The sequence below is a fragment of the Cryptomeria japonica genome, chromosome 3 (assembly GCF_030272615.1).
Source record: "Cryptomeria japonica chromosome 3, Sugi_1.0, whole genome shotgun sequence".
NCBI lineage: Eukaryota > Viridiplantae > Streptophyta > Pinopsida > Cupressales > Cupressaceae > Cryptomeria > Cryptomeria japonica.
In genome coordinates, this window is record NC_081407.1 from 644,503,592 (window position 1) to 644,521,683 (window position 18,092).

Below are 18,092 nucleotides of genomic sequence, written 5' to 3' on the forward strand. Positions count from 1 at the left end.
GTAGCATAGATAGGTACCCCCACAAGGAGTACAAGATAGTCTCCTATTACCATAAACCATTGTCATAAATAGGTTTGAACAATATGGGACTACCTCGTGCTCCTTGCGAGAGGCACCTAACTGCGCTACAAACGAGACGTACATACCTTACCCCCTTGTGGGATTTGAACTTGTGACCTCTCTTTCAAGAACACAAGCTCTCCACCCCTAGACCAACAAAACAACTACAATGTTTCATATTTGAACATTTTTAATAAAGAACAAATGATCCATTCTCTTAATTGGATAACCATTTCATAAACAGATTGCCAATATCAAGAATTATAAAAAGATCCATTTCATTTCAATTTCCAAACGATTCTAAAATCCTCCTTTTACAAATCACTTCGATTAAATGGTCCGTCCCTTTACCCATCTCCAAAAAAGTTATTCTTTCCCCCCAACAAACCGTCTAAGTTCATCCATGATTCCTCCCCCATCTCTAATCCACAAAGACACAAATTATTAATGACCCCACAAATTCGCCTGCATTCTGCGTGTCTCAGCTTCACTAGATATTTTTGCTCGCTAAAATTCCCTTCCATGGCCCCTGCAACGCTCACTCTCCTCATCATACAACTGCTGTCCGAAGCTACCTCTGCTACAAATACCGACCTGTTGAGCTCCATATTGCCCTTCGCAGAAACCCAATACGAAACAGTTGCAAACCAACAGATACCCATTCTTGGCCAATCTGGAAATCCATCTGCCTACCCGTTCGAGGGCTTTCCCACAGAAGAAAAATGGCGGTCGAATCGCAGAGAAGCATGGACATCGGGATTCATGCCGGGCGCATTCTGGCACCTCTCCTCTCTCGCCCCCAACGCCACTGATTTGTGGCAACAGCGCGCCCAAATTACCCAGCAAGGCCTTCTCCCAATGCAGGACTATAATGGATCCCACGACATCGGCTTCGTCATGTTTTGCTCTTTCGGCAACGCCTTTCTGCGCACCAGGAATTCCTCCTACTTACCCCCGCTGACCAATGCCGCCATTACGCTCTCCGCCCGCTTCAACCCCATTGTGGGCTGCACGCGCTCCTGGGAAAACAAGGGCGCTGCCTCGGCTGATCGATTCGAGGTAATCATCGACAATATGATGAATTTGGAGCTGCTCTTCTGGGTCGCCAATTACACTGCTAATGCTACGCTTTACAACATGGCCGTCTCCCATGCTGCTCGGACCTCCTCTGAACATGTTCGTCCTGACGGGAGTACATGGCAAGTGGTGGCCTTCAATTCCACCGATGGGGCAGTCATTGAAAAGTACACTGTTCAAGGTTATGGTAACGACTCCACTTGGGCAAGGGGTCAAGCCTGGGCTGTTTATGGTTTTACCATGGCTTACCGTTATACCCAGAATGAAAAATTTCTTCAGACCGCCCAGAAAACGGCGGATTTCATCCTGGGAAATCTTTCCCCTGAAGACATGGTTCCTTACTGGGATTTTGATGCGCCTTTCAAGGAAGGTTATCAGCCCAGGGATACTTCTGCTGCCGCCATAGCTGCGTCTGGACTGTTGGAATTGGGAGAGTATTTGGGGGAAAGATATAGAGATGCAGGGGTCAAGCTTCTGGAGGAGCTTACCAAATATAGAGCAGATGGGAAGGGCGAATATAGGATTCCTGCAATCCTTCTCAACGGAACATCTCATTATAGTAGACATCATTTTGACAGGGCTCTTATATTCGGAGATTACTACTTTCTGGAGGCGCTTCTCAGATTGTCTCGTTAGGATGCTCAATTGTCGACTCCCATTTGGGTCTGATTTCTGCCCTGTATTTTGTCACGGAACAGGTCTGATGAGATTGGCCTGTTTCACTTTAATGGATTGTTTTTCCTTCAAGTTTCTGTGTTCATTCATCTCACAAATGTTATGATTTTGAAATCAAATAGTGATAGTTTGAGAGTGTAGTCTCATGTATGTAGCTGTAGCTATTCTGGGTCCAAAAACGTTCTAATAGTATGAAAATAACTTTCAATGTTATATAACAGGGTTAGCGGTGGCAACATTTCTGGCGACATGGTTTAATAGCCAGATTAGCTCCATCCCATATATTAGCTATTAGCCATCCCATATATTAGTTATTAGCCGTGTCTCATGTATATTAGCTATTGTCCTATTTATACTTATTCACAAATGTTTCAATAATTTTGTCTTATTAATATCAATAAAGATACATAATAAATCTTATTATTAATTTTTTTCCAACTATTGGATATATCAATGAACAACTATTAGTCCATTACATAATATTTTAATGAATTTTTATTTACCAACATCCAATGACCATATAGCATATTATATGTTTTATAAACCATATACTGTTTAAATAATTAATAATCTAATAAATTATTAATGTCAATTATTTATAAATGATAGTTTTAAAAAAGTGTGACTAAAACTCCATCTATTTTACCTCTCTTTTTTTTATATTCAAGGATTTTCTATTTCATTGCTATGATAAATAATTTAGAAATTTATAATGAATACCATCACCTTCTACAAGAGGTATTATTGATCATGTGGAAGTGAGAAGAGATATCCTCAAATTTGGTCTATGTTTTAAAAGACCATTTTGTAAGTGTTTTAAAATGAAATGATGATTTGAGAGACTTTTTATTTGAAAAGGTTTTTCTCATGTATATATTGTGTAATGTGTTATCTTTTATCGTGTAATTGTGTGTGTGTGTGTGTGTGTGTGTGTGAGAGAGAGAGAGAGAGAGAGAGAGAGAGAGAGAGATTTTGTAATAGTGAGTAATCTAAGATCTTTGTTTTTAGCATGGCATTAGAGAATACTTGAAAATTTTAGGTCATTTTGTAATATAATATTTGAAAAATTGTTCCCGCTAATCATTTTTATAAATGATACTATTGATTAATACATATTTTTTAATTGAAAATATGCATTATATTAATAACTTCAAGATTCCTTGAAAGTCTTTTCTTCTTCTTCTTATTTTCTCTTTCTTACATACATGAAAGAGAAAATAAGAAGAAGAAAAGACTTTCAAGGATTCTTGAAGTTATGTTTTATTTTGTAGATTGTAAAATTAAAGCAAGGATACTTCAAACTTGTCTAGAAGTTTAATATGGCCAACTTATTTTCTACTTCAAGTTATGCAACATTGAAGTGTGAAGCAATCTATAGTTTGAAGACATGTCTTCTTACTCTTAGCCAAGTAACATAAGATAGCGATTACCAACAATTTAATTGTTAAGTAATACATATTGTTTAGTTTTAGGTATTATATTCCATAGTCTAATTAATTCATAATTATTATATGATCACTAAATTGCAATATCAAATCACATGAACATTTAAAAGTATTCATCTTATAATAAAATATGTTTGTTTTAATAGATCAAAGTCTTTAATAAAAGTTAAAAGACATGCCTTTCAATGTGAGTGAAATAGTCAATAAGTCATAATTAATATTTTTTGTTTTTTTTCATAAGTCGTGATCTATGTTGTTCATTTTTTTCAATATTTTGTTTCTTAGTAAAAGTGCCTCTATCTATCATATCAATTGATGTAGATCTATTGTTTACTTGTTTACAAATATATTCGACATTTCTTCCTATTACCACAAAATAAATACTATAATAAATTAAATAAAATCTTCCTATTTTTTTGTGAATAATATAATTCAAAATTTCAAATTTCTTAACTTAATTTTATCAAAATTTTCAAAAAGAAATATTATATACCTCTGTGAATAAAAAATTGCCAAATATTTAATCATGTATGTGTCCAAATATTCATGAATTTGTAATCATGGTGATAATATATAAGTATCAGCTAGCTTTCACATGGGCCGAGTACGAATTGGTATGTTGATTCGTATCAATCATTCGTAGAGTGTGAGGTATATCCACCCATCTCTATAGTCCCATGTGACCCACTTTGGATGTTTGTCTAATATGTCAACTCCCATGATGAGGAAATTCAATAATAAATTTGATTCACATCATAAAACAATAGTGAGAAGTAGTTGTCAGTTGGTTTCGCAATTATAGATTTTCAATTTCAATTTCTTGATGAAATACTAGCATAGCATCCAAAGCATTTGTCAATAATGGTGGCTAAATATTCTCTTTTGTGTGATGAGGAGTATGATGAAAAATAAATAAAAATACATGAACTAAGGAATGTGAAGGTTATGTCTTAAATGTTTTAATTGTGTAAGATCATTTAGATTGACCAAATAATATGTGGGATTATATGTTATGTGGGATTACACGTAAGAGTTTGGTCATATGTAAATTTAATTTCATAAGTATGGTTTAAGTTATCGAAGTATGTTTGTTAGTTGATTAGTATAAACATAAATTAAATATTAATTAATTAATGTCTTTTTCATATACAATTGTTGCCATTTCATGCCTTTTTTTGATTGTCCATCAATTATTATCGATATGAGAGAATCCCAAATGGCTACTTGTTTAAAATATGTCTCTAATGGTTGCATGAGTCCTCAAATTTTCATGTCTTAGTCAAATACTCAAGTTGAGAAGATCAACATTAATTGTGTTGGTCTTGCCAAAGTTTTGGAGTTTTGTGGTTGTCTATGCCTCGACCTTGAACTTTGTATTAAGTTGGCTAAGTGTAATTTTTTCAAAAATCTCATTTGCTTACATACCTTTTAAGCATGTATTTTCCCACCTCCTTGATCCTCAAAGTTTGAAGTGTAAATGTAGTTAAGTGTTTTTTTTTTAATTGTCGAATTGTTATTGGTTCCCCTTCATGTCTACCTCTTTGAAGTTCATTGTATTCTCTAATTATTGAATTCCAAAGCCTCTAAATACCTAAGTGTTTCTCCATCAAAATTTCAACATATTGACAACTCATTTTCTTTCATGCCCCTTTAAACATTCATTCCTTGGTCTTCTTGATTCTCAAAGCTTGAAAGTCATCTCATTAGACTTTTGAACTTTTCCATCAGGTCCCATTCTTGTTGGACTTATCCCCTCTAGCATGACCATCCCCGAAGTTCAACATCCCCTTTACCTTCATTTAGCTAGGTCTGGGAGTTATCATAGTTTTGATAGGTTCTCTAAATCTCAACAACCGCCAACATGGTTTTGGTAACCCCCTCCATTCCTAACACTACTTTTTTAACTTTGAAGGGACATGTGTTCATTAGTGACTTCATAAGGTTTGTGAACCTCCCTAGATTGGTGAAATGGTTTCAAGTGTCGATGATAAAGGAAAAACCAAAAGAGACAATTGTATTTTCTAAAAAAATTTTACAAGTTCTAAAACTTCTATTGAGCCTTGACAAGGATCTTGGAACCATATGAAAGCCTAGTAAGCTTGAAGAGAAGGAGCAAGAAAAATAATCATGTCAGTTTGTGTTTCACTACCAATATTAATGATAATTTGGCTATGTATATTTTGGAGAGGGTGGTAGAGCCACTTTGTTCATGGACTAGTGCCATAAAGGTGATATAGTGATTATGTTGCTAGGAGCAAAAGAAACACAACTCTGGTGACACTACAATATGTTATTAGCCATTTTAGTTAACTAAAGCCACTAGTTATTGAGCTAATAAGCTATGTAGGCCACTAGTGGTCTATAATTTGTTGGCTTAAATATATATATTTTAATGAAATAATGATACAAATGGGCTGAGGAGGGTGAGGACATTCCTAAAAATATACTTTTGCCAATAAAACTCTTGAACATGATTTGACAAATTTTGAATCAAAATAAAAAAAAATTCAACCTTTTAAATATAATGGCAAGATTTGTTAGGCCTCAAAATACTCTTGAAACGAGCAACATGTTTGATGCATCATTCAAAAACTATTCACAAACTAGCTTTTTGATCTTGATTTTGATGAAATGAAAGCCAAACATGACTTTTTTGAGCCTTTACTTTGTACTAGATCAAAATAATGTCAATAATACCAAAAGGTAGAATCATCCAAATTTCATAAAATACAAATGCAAAACTTCAAAGATTCTAGAAACTCTTTGTCAAACTTTTTTGATTATCTAGATTATCCAAAGATGCAAGAGAAGAGCATACTGAATTTTTTGGGAAACTTACATGTAATATATCGTCCCCTAGAATGTCTTAAAAATAGAAAACTAAATATTTGTGCACTGGCACCAAAAAGAATTACTACCATGTTAAATTTTGGAGAAGAGGTGAAGCCAAAAAAATAATACAGGGAATATAAGCTATAAAAATATAAATTTACAAGACAAATGATTTATGAAATCAAAATAATATTATATATTTGGTCTCCAAGAGGGTAATATAAATACTCAAGAAGAAAAATAGCATTGGGAAAGCACAAAAGTATGAAGCAACATGAATGATAAAAATGTAACAAAACATGCTAGGAGACCAAGTATATATAGGCAAAATAAAACCTTGGAAAGAATACACTACAAGACTAAAAATAAGAAATTGTAGCTCCTATGAAAGATACCAACAACTCACACTACACTAACACATGTTAGGAAATGAAAACCTACACCAATGAATAAATAATATAATTATTATTACAATGAGAAACTTTGTATATAAATAAGGGCAATATATAGGGAAAAATAAGATTATGACATGTGTCTTAATTTGATGACCTAAGGTACAGAAAGTAAATGCTCTAAATAAACTTATTTAGACTAGTGTGAAAAAAGGTCCCAAAAGGATATATATGTGTGTGTGTGTGTGTGTGTGTGTGTGTGTGTGTGTGTGTGTGTGTGTGTCTCTCTCTCTCTCTCTCTCTCTCTCTCTCTCTCTCTCTCTCTCTCTCTATATATATATATATATATATATATATTTGTATGTATGTATATGTATGTATAAGAATAAGTTTAGGTTTCCAATAAGCCGCTAATCCAAATATTTGATTAGGAATAATTGATGTTTTGACAACACCATATGAAGCTAGAGTTATCCAAGATAAGGAATGCACATGTAGAGGAATTTTTATGCCAAATGATTATGATATGACATGTTACTACTAAATATTTATGACAAGAAATATATCCAAAATTTAAGATGATAAATTCTTTTCATCTAGTGAATACGATGTCCTTCTCAAGAGCTAGAGGAAGTACATATGGAGTGTAGAATGAGATGATTTATGTCAAATCCTCAAGAAAAAAATTCTTGATTCACTAATTCAAGAGAATTTCCATGAAGGTCTTACTTGCTATATTAATAATTTTTATATTGAAAGTTAGGCATGGTCTCAACCAAATAGTGAGATTTAATGATGATCCAATCTTTTTTTCTCAAGGGCTAGGAAAGTTTGATAAATATTTTTGTATGGATTATACTCATTGATTTCTTATTTAATAAGACTAATTAATAGATGAAAACTTGCTTTTATTAGAATAAAGGTCACTCATAATATGAGGGTATTATATCAATTAAACAAAAACAAAATGTAAAGCGGAAAAAATCGAACCCTAGTTGTTCTCCCCTCCCCAACTCCAAGGAGAGAGAAGGGAGAGTCACTAGGGTTGATGGTTTTCACTTAGGAGAGACTTTACATTCAAAAGAGGGGTTGAAACCCACAAGATCCAATCCCACGCAATGCAAGATTGGATTCTAAATGAGTTTCAAGGGTTGTGATAGCAAGGATACCCTCTTTTGTAAAGAATGTAGATAGAAAGATTGAACTAGGAATGCATGTAAAGTAGGAAAGATTCGCTTATAAACAGAGACAGGGATACGGGATGAAGCTGCGGACCTGGAATTAGCAGTAAAATGTCGAGACGGTGCTGTTCTGCAAATTTGAGCGAAAGTTGACAGGACAATGGCGCCCGGCGTGCACACGGTCCTCCGAAAAATCCGCGAAACGAAGGGGGATCTGTTCATCTCTGCACAAGGATTCCAGATCTTCAATTACAGCCGCGTACCTGCAACCTACACATAGAAAAGAGAGGACGATTGGGGGGTTAGGGATTAGGGGTTTGCCTTTAGGTCAAACCCCGGTTTTGGAATTAACCAAGAAATGAGAATGTTGTAAGTGTAAATGTTTGTAATGTAAACAAGTACTGATACCTTGTTGTAAGAATGTTTGTATTCTTACATGCGAAGGTGTAATGTATGTAGTATGTTGTATGTTGTATGTGATCTCCTCTTCAATGGTTGAATCCTTGTCTTGAATGCAACACTTAGCCTTGAATGGAGACTTAGAATGCTCAATTGCTTGAAGGAATGCTTGAATGCTTGAATGCTTGAATGTTTGAATATCGCTTTCGCCTTTTGCACACATATGTCTTCCTCTTTCTTACCTCTTCCCTCCCTTTCTAGGAGAGGAAAAGTAGTTTATATACTTGTCAATTAGGGTTGATAGACTGATTTTCCCGACCTTAGGCCGACCAGGAAACATTATTTTCCAATTTGCAAACTTAAAGACCCGATGCCCACAAGAGACCGGGCCCAAAATAGGGCCAGGGACCAGGGCGCTGGGCACCCTAGTCCAGAAGGACCAGGGCGCTAGGCGCCATGGTCCCACCTCCCGGGACAGCAGGGTGCAAGGAGGGATCAGGCCAGGGTGTGGAAAAATGCAGTTTTTGATGTTGTAAACAGGTTTCGGGGTCTCCATTCAGGTTCAACGTTGTGCTGCCATCGTGAAGACCCAAATGCAATCGAAATTGCAAGTGTCGCAATTTTAGGACGCTACACAAATGAATTCTCTTGTTGAGGTGAGAGATGTCCAAGATTTCACTTGATTTTACACCTAACAAATTGTTCGAGTACATAGAACTTAAAAAGGAGGATAACAAAGTCCTAGTGATGTTGATGTGAATCCTCTAAGTGTTTCACTTACTAAATATATAATAATTTTCTAAGTGGAAAAACTTTTCATTTAAAACTTTAAAAATATTAATTAGATAAATAATAAAATGGTTCCTTCTTTTTAATTAGGAGACATTTTAATGACTTTATCTTCAAATTTTGAAATAAATAATTGCACAATTTTTTTTTCGCTTGGTAATTTAGAAGACGGATATTGGATGAAGATGATTCAAACCAACATAGGTATATTGCCAACAAAGTTATGTTGGAGTTGTTTATTCAATCCCACAAGTCTATGAATCACCTACAAGCAAAACACCTATCACAAATGGGGATCAAGTAAGATAGATCTGCTCAACAACTTGAGAATTGTATTGATGCACAAAAGATTATGATTACAATGAATGAATGAATCATTGTAGAAACCTTGATGAATGCAACCTAGATCTAAACCCTAGAGCAACATTAAATTAGTTAGTGTCAAGTGTCCACACCATAATGAATGCGACAACCTAATCTAATAAAAGGAAAAATAAACACTCCTAAGTTTAACTTAAGTGAATAAAGTAATAAGGATCTAATTAAATGGTTATTTAGGTGAAATCCTAATTACTCTAATAATTTATATTGTATCTCTATTGACAACCTATAAATTGTCTTAGGGAAAAACAAGAAGGATTTGAGTATTATGACAATAGGTAGAGCCTTATCATTTAGTAGCCCATGACATTTCTATTTCAAGGGGACAACATGGGGATTTGAATTCCACTAGTGATCTTTTTTTTTAATTGTTAGGAAAATATTACTATAGCGGGTAGCTCCCTCCCTATATTTATAAGTAATAAAATGATACATATGAGTTTTATAGATGGTGGTATAAGAATCTAATCCCACCATTGACCTCATAGATCCTAGCAACTTGAAATGGAGTGAAGAGGTCTTTATTTTTAGTCATAAATGAGTTAAATTCATCCACGTTGTTTTTGTTGATTCCTTTCTTAAACATGTTCCAAGCTATTTTCAGCTTTTCCTTTTTACCTTTAGCTTAAGTTGAACAATTCTACCAACAATATTGTTTTTGGCTTCACTTGGATGTTGTGAACTTCATCCAAATATTGCATTGTAGTTGATGGGGGTTGTAACCCTCCTATCAACACAAACTCCCCGCATTGTACCACCAAACACTTGAATCACAAGGGACAAAAGCCTCTCGTAGATGACACTGTCATGCACACAACCATATTCTTGTTCCTAGGCTCCTCATCGCTCACATTTATAATGTCTTCTTTTGTTGATAGATCCTCAATCCATCAGAAAAGTCTTGAAAATTTCTCTCCTCACGTTTCCTCCACATAGTCACAATGCACCCCCAAAGGCTCCACCATGTTGTGATGCCCTTCAGCTTGTGTAATTTTATTTCTAATAGACCATCATTTGCTTGCTAGTCAAAAAGCTAATGGCTTATTCAAAGTCATCCCACTGATCATTTTGAAGAAACCCATCTTCTCTTGCTTAAGGCTACAATTTTAGACTCATTGAGATGGTGATATATTCTCTGTCTCTTTTAGAGTTGTTATTAATTCAGAAGATGGGACTACAAATTTGTCTTTTAGTTGTTTGTGTTATGTTTTAGCATGTCATGTTGTTTGTGATGATCTATTTGTAGGGCATAATTCCATTAGTGGTATTAAGCTAGGAAAGTAATTATAATACCTAATCTATGCTACTAGATGGTAAGGTAAAAATAATGCAATAAAGGCAACGAGAACAACTCACCCTTAAAAAAAATCTTAAAACCAATTGAAATACATTAATTATTGCTAAAATAATGTGAAAAAAATATTTATACTCAAGCTTCCAAAAAATCCCCTCTTAGAACACTCAAATGATTTTAACCACTTTTATTATTTTTTTATTAAATTATAAAATTTAAAATTTAATATTAACTTTACAAAGTTTATTTTAAACAAAATTAAATAAGTAAAAAAAATTATCATTGTAAAAAAATTAATTTAGGAACAATTCCTTAAATTTTTAAATGAATGCAATAGTATTTGTCATAAATGAATGCAATAGGATTGCCTAACGACAAATACTAACAAGAGACTCGTTTTTCAATACCAAAAGCATCACATGTTGAACCATTGAACCATTGAACCAGTGATGCTTGCATTTATATTTAAAAACATTTTATGTAATCATGTTACCACCTAGATGTGTACCATTGAACCACCATGAACATTGCTATCTATTATTTGACAATGATAGACTATCTCATCTCATGGATGCCATTGAATTGCATGGTTTACACGGCAGCTGCTTGCTTCATGGAATGGAAAGCATCTATGCAATCTAAACAGAGTTGTTTGGGATCTGCAATCACATCTGTAGCTGCGCTAACCACCAATGTTACTTTTCCCATGTAACTTTGGAAATGTATGGTTAAAGCCTGCATAACCAAACCAATAATTTGTATAAGAAATTTGGACAGACCATTAGCAAAAAAGCTGTCTGGTGTGAAATATATTGATATAAACTCACATGAGGATGCCCAGAGACTGTGGGAATGATATCCATGATTGGATGGCCGAAGAATTCCACCTCTTGCAAGGGCCCCACCATGTTAGAAAAGGAAAAGGTTGTGTTCGCGATCATATTGTATGTAAGGATCGTAGCAGCCTGCCACACGCCAGCAATTTATGATTACTAAACAGGTCAAAGTTAATAGAGTACAATACCCAATCCTGTTCAGATTCAGAGTTCAGAGTCTCAGATTTCATACCTTGACGCCTGCCAAATGGAGCAACAGGGTACCACTTGCGTATGTAAAGGGCCCCTCCAGAGAGAGTTTTTTCCTTCTAAAAATGGCCGCGGCTGCACGGGCATAATCCAGAGGATTCTTTCGCTTCTCCGTAGGGAGCGAAAGAATCACATAGCCTAAATTGTTCCCCCACCTTGCTTTGTTCCCGGACTCCATCATCTCTGCTAGCTCCTGAAATTGAAAAGCCTAAAGGGGTTAGGAAAGTTATTTCACAGGAAAGAATTTGATAAATGGAATTGATTCAGGAGAATTAGTTACATGGAGCCCCGGCGCAGGCCTTGTGTTCACTAGAATTGTTGAACGAACGCGTAGCTTTGATGGCAAGACACTCTCGCCATTTTTTCCCCTTTGCTCTGCTTTCTTTTTTGTGTCTGCATCAGCATTTTCTGAACGCTCCTCCTCTTCCAATGCAAAATGTGCAAAAATTAGAAACAGATTTGTGTTACATTACCCAATTTCTGCAAATCCCAATCATCAGTCTATGTTGAATGAACCTCTTTTCACTGTATATCCATGAACGAACCCCTTTTCACAATATATCCATGAAAACAGATGCAGCACAGGTAAGTTCATCTTGGTATCTTCGTATAGTTTACTGTGGCTGTTGGGGAAGTGGCAAGCTGTAATTATTGGGAGTACTAGGGTTAACTTGAGATAAAAGTTCCACTTTTCAAACAGTCAAAAGTATATGCTGAGGATGCTCAGCCTTTGTGAAATGCAGCTGTGGGATGCTCAGCCTTTGTGAAAAGCAGTTGTGGTCTTTTGGCTTACAGCCTCTGTGGAAAAGCAGTTGTCTGATTATGCTCAGCTGTTGTGACTAGTGTCAAAGCAGTGCAAAATTTCCTCTGCAAAATGGTTTCAAATAATTTCCATCCGCATCAAGTGATTAGAAGCTAAGAGGAAATGTTGTGGAGGAAACACTAGGGGTACACTAGGGGTAAAGAAGAATTCTATTGGGATGTTTGACCTTTACAGCCATTGACCTTTACCAGTGGTGGGGTAGATTTGGAAGTTTTTGCCCATTACATGAATCACTGGATGAAATAAAGTACAGATTCTGGGCCTAAAAATGGGGCTGATCCAAAATTCAAAAAAATTTAGATATCTTAAAAGATTGTAATAAAATTGGTTCAACACAATTGGTATGTGTTTTTGATTATGCAATTCACCAAGGTTCAACTTTCTGAAAGTATGATTAAACAAAAAAAAATAGATACCTCTAACTCCCAGCCAAAAAGAAATAGATACCCCTTATTCTTAATTCTCAATTGAAGAAGTATCAGGTATACTTATTTCTCAACTGAAGAAGTATCAGGTAGACTTATGTTCCCATATGAAATAACAAAACAAATTCATAAACGATACAAAATTCCATAGAAATAACTCTATTTACTAGTTGCAATTATTTTGCCTCACACTCAAAACCAACAATATTCCATCCCAATAGCCATCACACACAAAAAAAAATTGATAAATAAATATACTTTACCAACAGGCAATTGAATCCCAGAAAATACTGTTCCATAATTATACACAGCGGAAACAGATACATAAAAGTTAAGGTTTTCTTACCATATCTGCGTTCCAGGTATCTTGTGATCCCTGCCGAAGTAATCCCCAGCATAACATCATTCACTGTCTGCACTTTACCAAAAACAACCAGACATTAAGCAGCCATACAAAATGACAATACAATCAATTAAAACTCCTGCAAATCTGTAGAACTTACCCCTTTTATAGCGTCCTTGACAAGCTTAACATCCTCCAGACTGACAGTCTGATGCACAATCTTCTTGGGACCTGATTCCACCCCTGGATATCCCTTAATTGGCGTATGGCTATCCTTAAGCCAGATTATGGTAGCCACAAAATACAAAATATCCACAACTGTGTACCAGACTACAAGAAGCATGCCCAACAGGATCCCCAAAGGCAAGGGCAGTCCCCTAAATTTAGCCCCAGCAATTCTGCTTGACCTTGTTTGGCGTGGGATTGTGGGGAGCAAATTGGGGTCGGCGTGCTGTCTGGTGCAGGCCAATAAGAGCGACATGAGAGACACACCATCCCCTAAAGAATGATGAACTCTCATCACTATGCCAGAGGCCGCATCTTGACTCTTCACATTTATGAGATGAAACTGCCACTGCGGCCTGGAGGAATCCAGTGGAGGGGCTGTGGCCAATCTGGCCGCATAATTTTCATAGAAATCGGGACTTTCATTCTCTTCAGGGTCGATGCAGGGGACCAGAACATGATCACAAATGTTCACTTCCGCTGGCACCCAAATCAACTTTCCGTTCTTGTCTTTCTCCTGCAAATACAAACCCAAAAGAACAGAAAGCCAATAAATATTATACGACTGAAACAGAAAATCAAATAAATAAAGCATGCTTTGCTCTGTGTTACTAACCATTACGCTGGAGAATCGCTTGTGCTTTAAAAGACTGGATTCCAGACCCGATTTAATGGTTTCTACATCGATCTGTGTTTTCAACTTGAATATGGCGATAATATAGCAGTATAAAGCGGATTGACTGAAGACGCGGCCAGCCGGGGTCACGGGTTCGAATTCGGTGATCTCCTCTTCCGCATCTGTGAATTCTTTATTTTCTTTTTTCACAGCAATTTTCCTGAGCCTGGGCTTGCCAAGCACATCACCTGCAACATCCATGAGTAATCTTCGCTAAGAATGTTTGTTGTGGGCAAGACCTAATCGGCTTGAAAATTTTTGTCCGGAGCAAGAGAAGAGAATAAAAATCCTGCCCTCAGGTTAATAACCAGAACCTTCACATTCTTGCATTCATAACCAGAAAAATAGAAAATAAATTTGACGGCCGTCTAACCTTTTCACCGAAAAATGCCAAATCAAATTTCGGCGAAGACTCAGTCTCTGTGATAAGAGACAAATCGAGAAGAGAGTCTGTATATTTTTTAATATTTTGCATCTGATATTTTTTTCTCTTTCAAAAGAAACTGGCAGATAAGTTTCAGTTTACAGTAGGTTGACCGTCAAATTTGAACCCAGAAAAGATTCTATTGTTCAAAGGCTGCTTGGCAGTTAGTTATGAATGCGATGACTTTTTCTGTCTATACATTTAATAAACAAAAGTTATTGCTTTAGGATTGACTTAATAATTGAAGTGAATTAAGTGTATGATTGCTTTTCATAACTGAAGTGGATTTCTATATTGTAGTGGGGTCATGCTCAAAAGTCTTCAATCTGGTTTAAAATGTTAGTATTATGAACTAGCAATTGCATCTTGGTGTGCAATGGGTATGTCGAAAAGGTATAATTAAGAAAAAAATTGGTCTATTGTTATCATACATTTTTGCAATACATGAAGTGAATTTCTTGATTCAATATAAAAAAACCACACAATTTCAATTGGTAGCCCATATAGAAAATGATGATGTTTATGTCTCAATGGAGGAGTGAGAGATAGGGATACAAACATGATTGAAATAAAACTTCTAAATCAAGAAGATAATTAGGCTCCATTACCAACAGACTCATGTTATGTTTACAATAGAAAGAGAGGGAGAGATGGGGATAGATAGAGGAATAGATAGGAGGTAGGGCCATATAGAGATAAAGAGGACGATATAAATATAAATGGAGAGAGAGGGGGGGGCGAGGGGTGGTGTGAAGAAGATAGAGGTAGAGATTAAGATAGAGTGAGGGAGGAAATTAAAGAGATATATAGATATATATGGTGAGATAAAATGAAAGATATGTGTGTGTGTAGAGAGAGACGGGAGATAGACAAGTAGAGATGATGAGAGAGAAATAAGGGGACATAGGGATGGAGAGAGAAAGAGAGAGAGAGGGAGAAATAACATGGAAGATAGAGAGAGGGAGGGAGAGAAAGGGAGAGAGATAGGTAAAGGAGGAAGAATTGAGAAGATAAAAATAATTCATGCAACCAATAACCTACAACCTACATCATCACGTGGATCCCATCTTGGAGCTAGCACGTTAACTAAAAAGTGAACGCCTATCATTTTGGGGATTTTAATTTCACCATTACATAAATATCGGAAGTGATATTTAGATTAAGTTAGATGATATAAAATAGAGAAGAGTGTTAATATTAGATATATATAAGAAATTATGGTGGCTAAATGCTCAAGTAATTTTATTTATATTTAAAAATATTATATCACAATTTTATTGTAAAAATACCATATAAAATCTTACTAAATAAAGTATTTTTAAAAATGATAAAAGAATAATAAATATTATAAAAGCAACTCAAAATATTGTCAAATATACTCGGATATCACATTTAATGTGACCATGGATAGTGTAATTGGTTACTTTGTGTTGGTGTAAATAATTATTCATCATGGATATTATTACACTTTACTTAAGTTTACTTAGGAAATGCATTTCATAATAGTTTGGGTATGAGACACTTGGGTGTTTGTGCCACATTGGGATAGTGTGTAGGAGAATTTCCACCTTTTATGGTGTTGATCTTGTTGTTACACTCCACATTCAATGGGTGATCCACCTCATGTGGACTATTATATTGTTTCTCCTATCTACCCACACCTATTTCCTACCTACCCTTGTTTCTTATTGAGCCACATGTCATGTTTGTGTGCTCACATATCCATAAGCCTTGCCTATATAAGCAGACTCATCTACATTGTATGTAAAATGGAATAATTGATCATTTATCTTGATGAGAATACAATTTATTCTTATCCTATATTTTGTCTCTATTGTACTTTTCATTGAGCTCTTGATCTCGGCAAAATCTCACATGGTATCAGAGCCATTGGGGCTTCATTGATTGGTTTTTGGAGACATTGTGGAAGGCTTCTATTTTCGGATCTGAGGGACTGCATTTTTTGGAGGCATCTTAGAGCATTTTCGACCTCACCATTGCGTTCGGGAGGCCATTTCCATAAAAATCGAGTATAAATTCGATCTATTTTGGCGAAAATCAATTTTTGGGTGTGGAGGAAACTTTTTGCCCAATTTGGTCAGTACGGTATGGAATTTTCAAATGTTTTTTTAAAAATTATTTTCCAGTTTGAAATTTTTTTTTGAAAAAAAATAAAATAAAATATAAATTTTTGGAAATTATTTTTTGGGATCCGTACCTTCTGCCCAGTCAGTAGCGCACAGTCAGCGCCACGTCAGTAGCCCAGTTGGCTGCCACATCACCTGCCAAATCACTTGCACAGTCAGCACCCAGTCAACGATAAAGTTTGGGCGACGGTCATACGACCGTCAAATTTAACCTCCCAGTCCGCTGATATCATCATTTTTTCAAAAAATTTGCAAGCCCCTCTCATTAAGCTTTTTGATTTTGCAGTTCAACTTCAAGTGGTCATATCTTGCTCATTTTTGCTCCTTTTTTGGTGCAATTTTTCTTGAAATGGGCTAGAAATTCCTGTACTTTCACTTGGTGGAATTATTTTCTGATTTTGATTGATAGATTTTTCAGAAGTCTCAGTTTTTGGTGATTGTACCTGTCCAATCCCCGTTTCTGCAACTTCCAGGTCTCCGTTCGGGCTCATATGAACTCCTTTTCAGGTGTCATTTTTTTTAAAGTGCATTATTTTTTGTCTACTCTCAGAATATGCTATTGGTTTGCAACAATTGTGGGCAGAAATTGTACTTTATCATATGGTCTTATTTGGCCAATTTGACATTTGTATTGCATAGATCTATCTTTCTAATCTTTTGCTTTGAAGTTCTCAGCCTATTGGGGAAGTTGTAAAACAAAATCAGAATTCCACCTTGCAATTGTTTTCAAGTGGCCTATTGTACACGCACTACATATAAAGTGCCAAAATCATCATTTTTGGGGAGGTACTTTGATTGAGTGAATTTGGAGGGTGTCTCTTGTGCTCTTGTGTTCCTTCCTTTTTGCTGCTATGGGTTCTTCTAAGTTTCCTCTCTTAACTCTTCATAATTATGCTACTTGGAAAATTGATGCATGGAGTAAACTTATGGAAAAAAGGACTAACTCATTACATTGATGGAACTATTGTTGCTCCCGCTGATCCTAAGGTTGATCCAGTTGGTCACTTGGATTGGCTCACTAAAAATATCATGGCAATTGGTACCTTAAGAAAGTATGTATCAAAGGATCCCATTTTTCATATTGAGAAGTGTACTTTAATCAAGGATGCTTGACAAAAGTTTCAAGGCTTGTATGGTCAAGTTGATGAGATTAGGGGATATCAAATTGATAGTGATCTCACCATGTTAGATCCCAAGAACTTTGATACTATACAAGATTATGTCACTAAGGCAAATGAGTTGAGGGCACAACTCAAAGATTGTGGCATTGATAAGAAGGATACTCAATTGATCTTCAACTTGATAGGCAAGCTTCCACAAGAATATGCAGCATTTGTTTCTAGTTTCCAAACCCATAGGATGACAATGGGTTCAAGCTACACAATGCCTATATTTGATGCTTTCAATGAAATGTTGATG

General features: G+C 35.6%; 2 protein-coding genes across 2 annotated transcripts; one reads left to right on the forward strand and one right to left on the reverse strand.

Moving 5' to 3' along the window:
• Positions 1-414: 414 nt before the first annotated feature.
• Positions 415-1,884, forward strand: LOC131057067 (uncharacterized). The gene has a single exon (XM_057991260.1). It carries the CDS (start codon positions 508-510, stop codon positions 1,771-1,773), a length of 1,266 nt encoding a protein of 421 aa, XP_057847243.1. The 5' UTR covers positions 415-507; the 3' UTR covers positions 1,774-1,884.
• Positions 1,885-10,955: 9,071 nt separating this feature from the next.
• On the reverse strand, positions 10,956-14,659 carry LOC131057062 (wax ester synthase/diacylglycerol acyltransferase 11). The gene is made up of 7 exons (XM_057991255.2): positions 14,043-14,659; positions 13,362-13,943; positions 13,205-13,271; positions 11,891-12,033; positions 11,594-11,803; positions 11,353-11,490; positions 10,956-11,260 (listed from the first exon to the last, which is right to left on the reverse strand). The coding sequence occupies exons 1-7, from the start codon at positions 14,301-14,303 to the stop codon at positions 11,117-11,119; spliced, it is 1,545 nt and encodes a 514-aa protein (XP_057847238.2). The 5' UTR covers positions 14,304-14,659; the 3' UTR covers positions 10,956-11,116.
• Between the last annotated feature and the right edge of the window lie 3,433 nt (positions 14,660-18,092).

Coding starts and splice junctions, on each gene's coding strand:
- LOC131057067 (XM_057991260.1), top strand. CDS start 508: ATGACCCCACAAATTCGCCTGCATTCTGCGTGTCTCAGCTTCACTAGA.
- LOC131057062 (XM_057991255.2), bottom strand. CDS start 14,303: ATGGATGTTGCAGGTGATGTGCTTGGCAAGCCCAGGCTCAGGAAAATT. Junction 13,944..14,042: donor AGCGATTCTCCAGCGTAATG/GTTAGTAACACA, acceptor TTGTATTTGCAG/GAGAAAGACAAGAACGGAAA. Junction 12,034..13,204: donor ATACCTGGAACGCAGATATG/GTAAGAAAACCT, acceptor TTGCATTGGAAG/AGGAGGAGCGTTCAGAAAAT.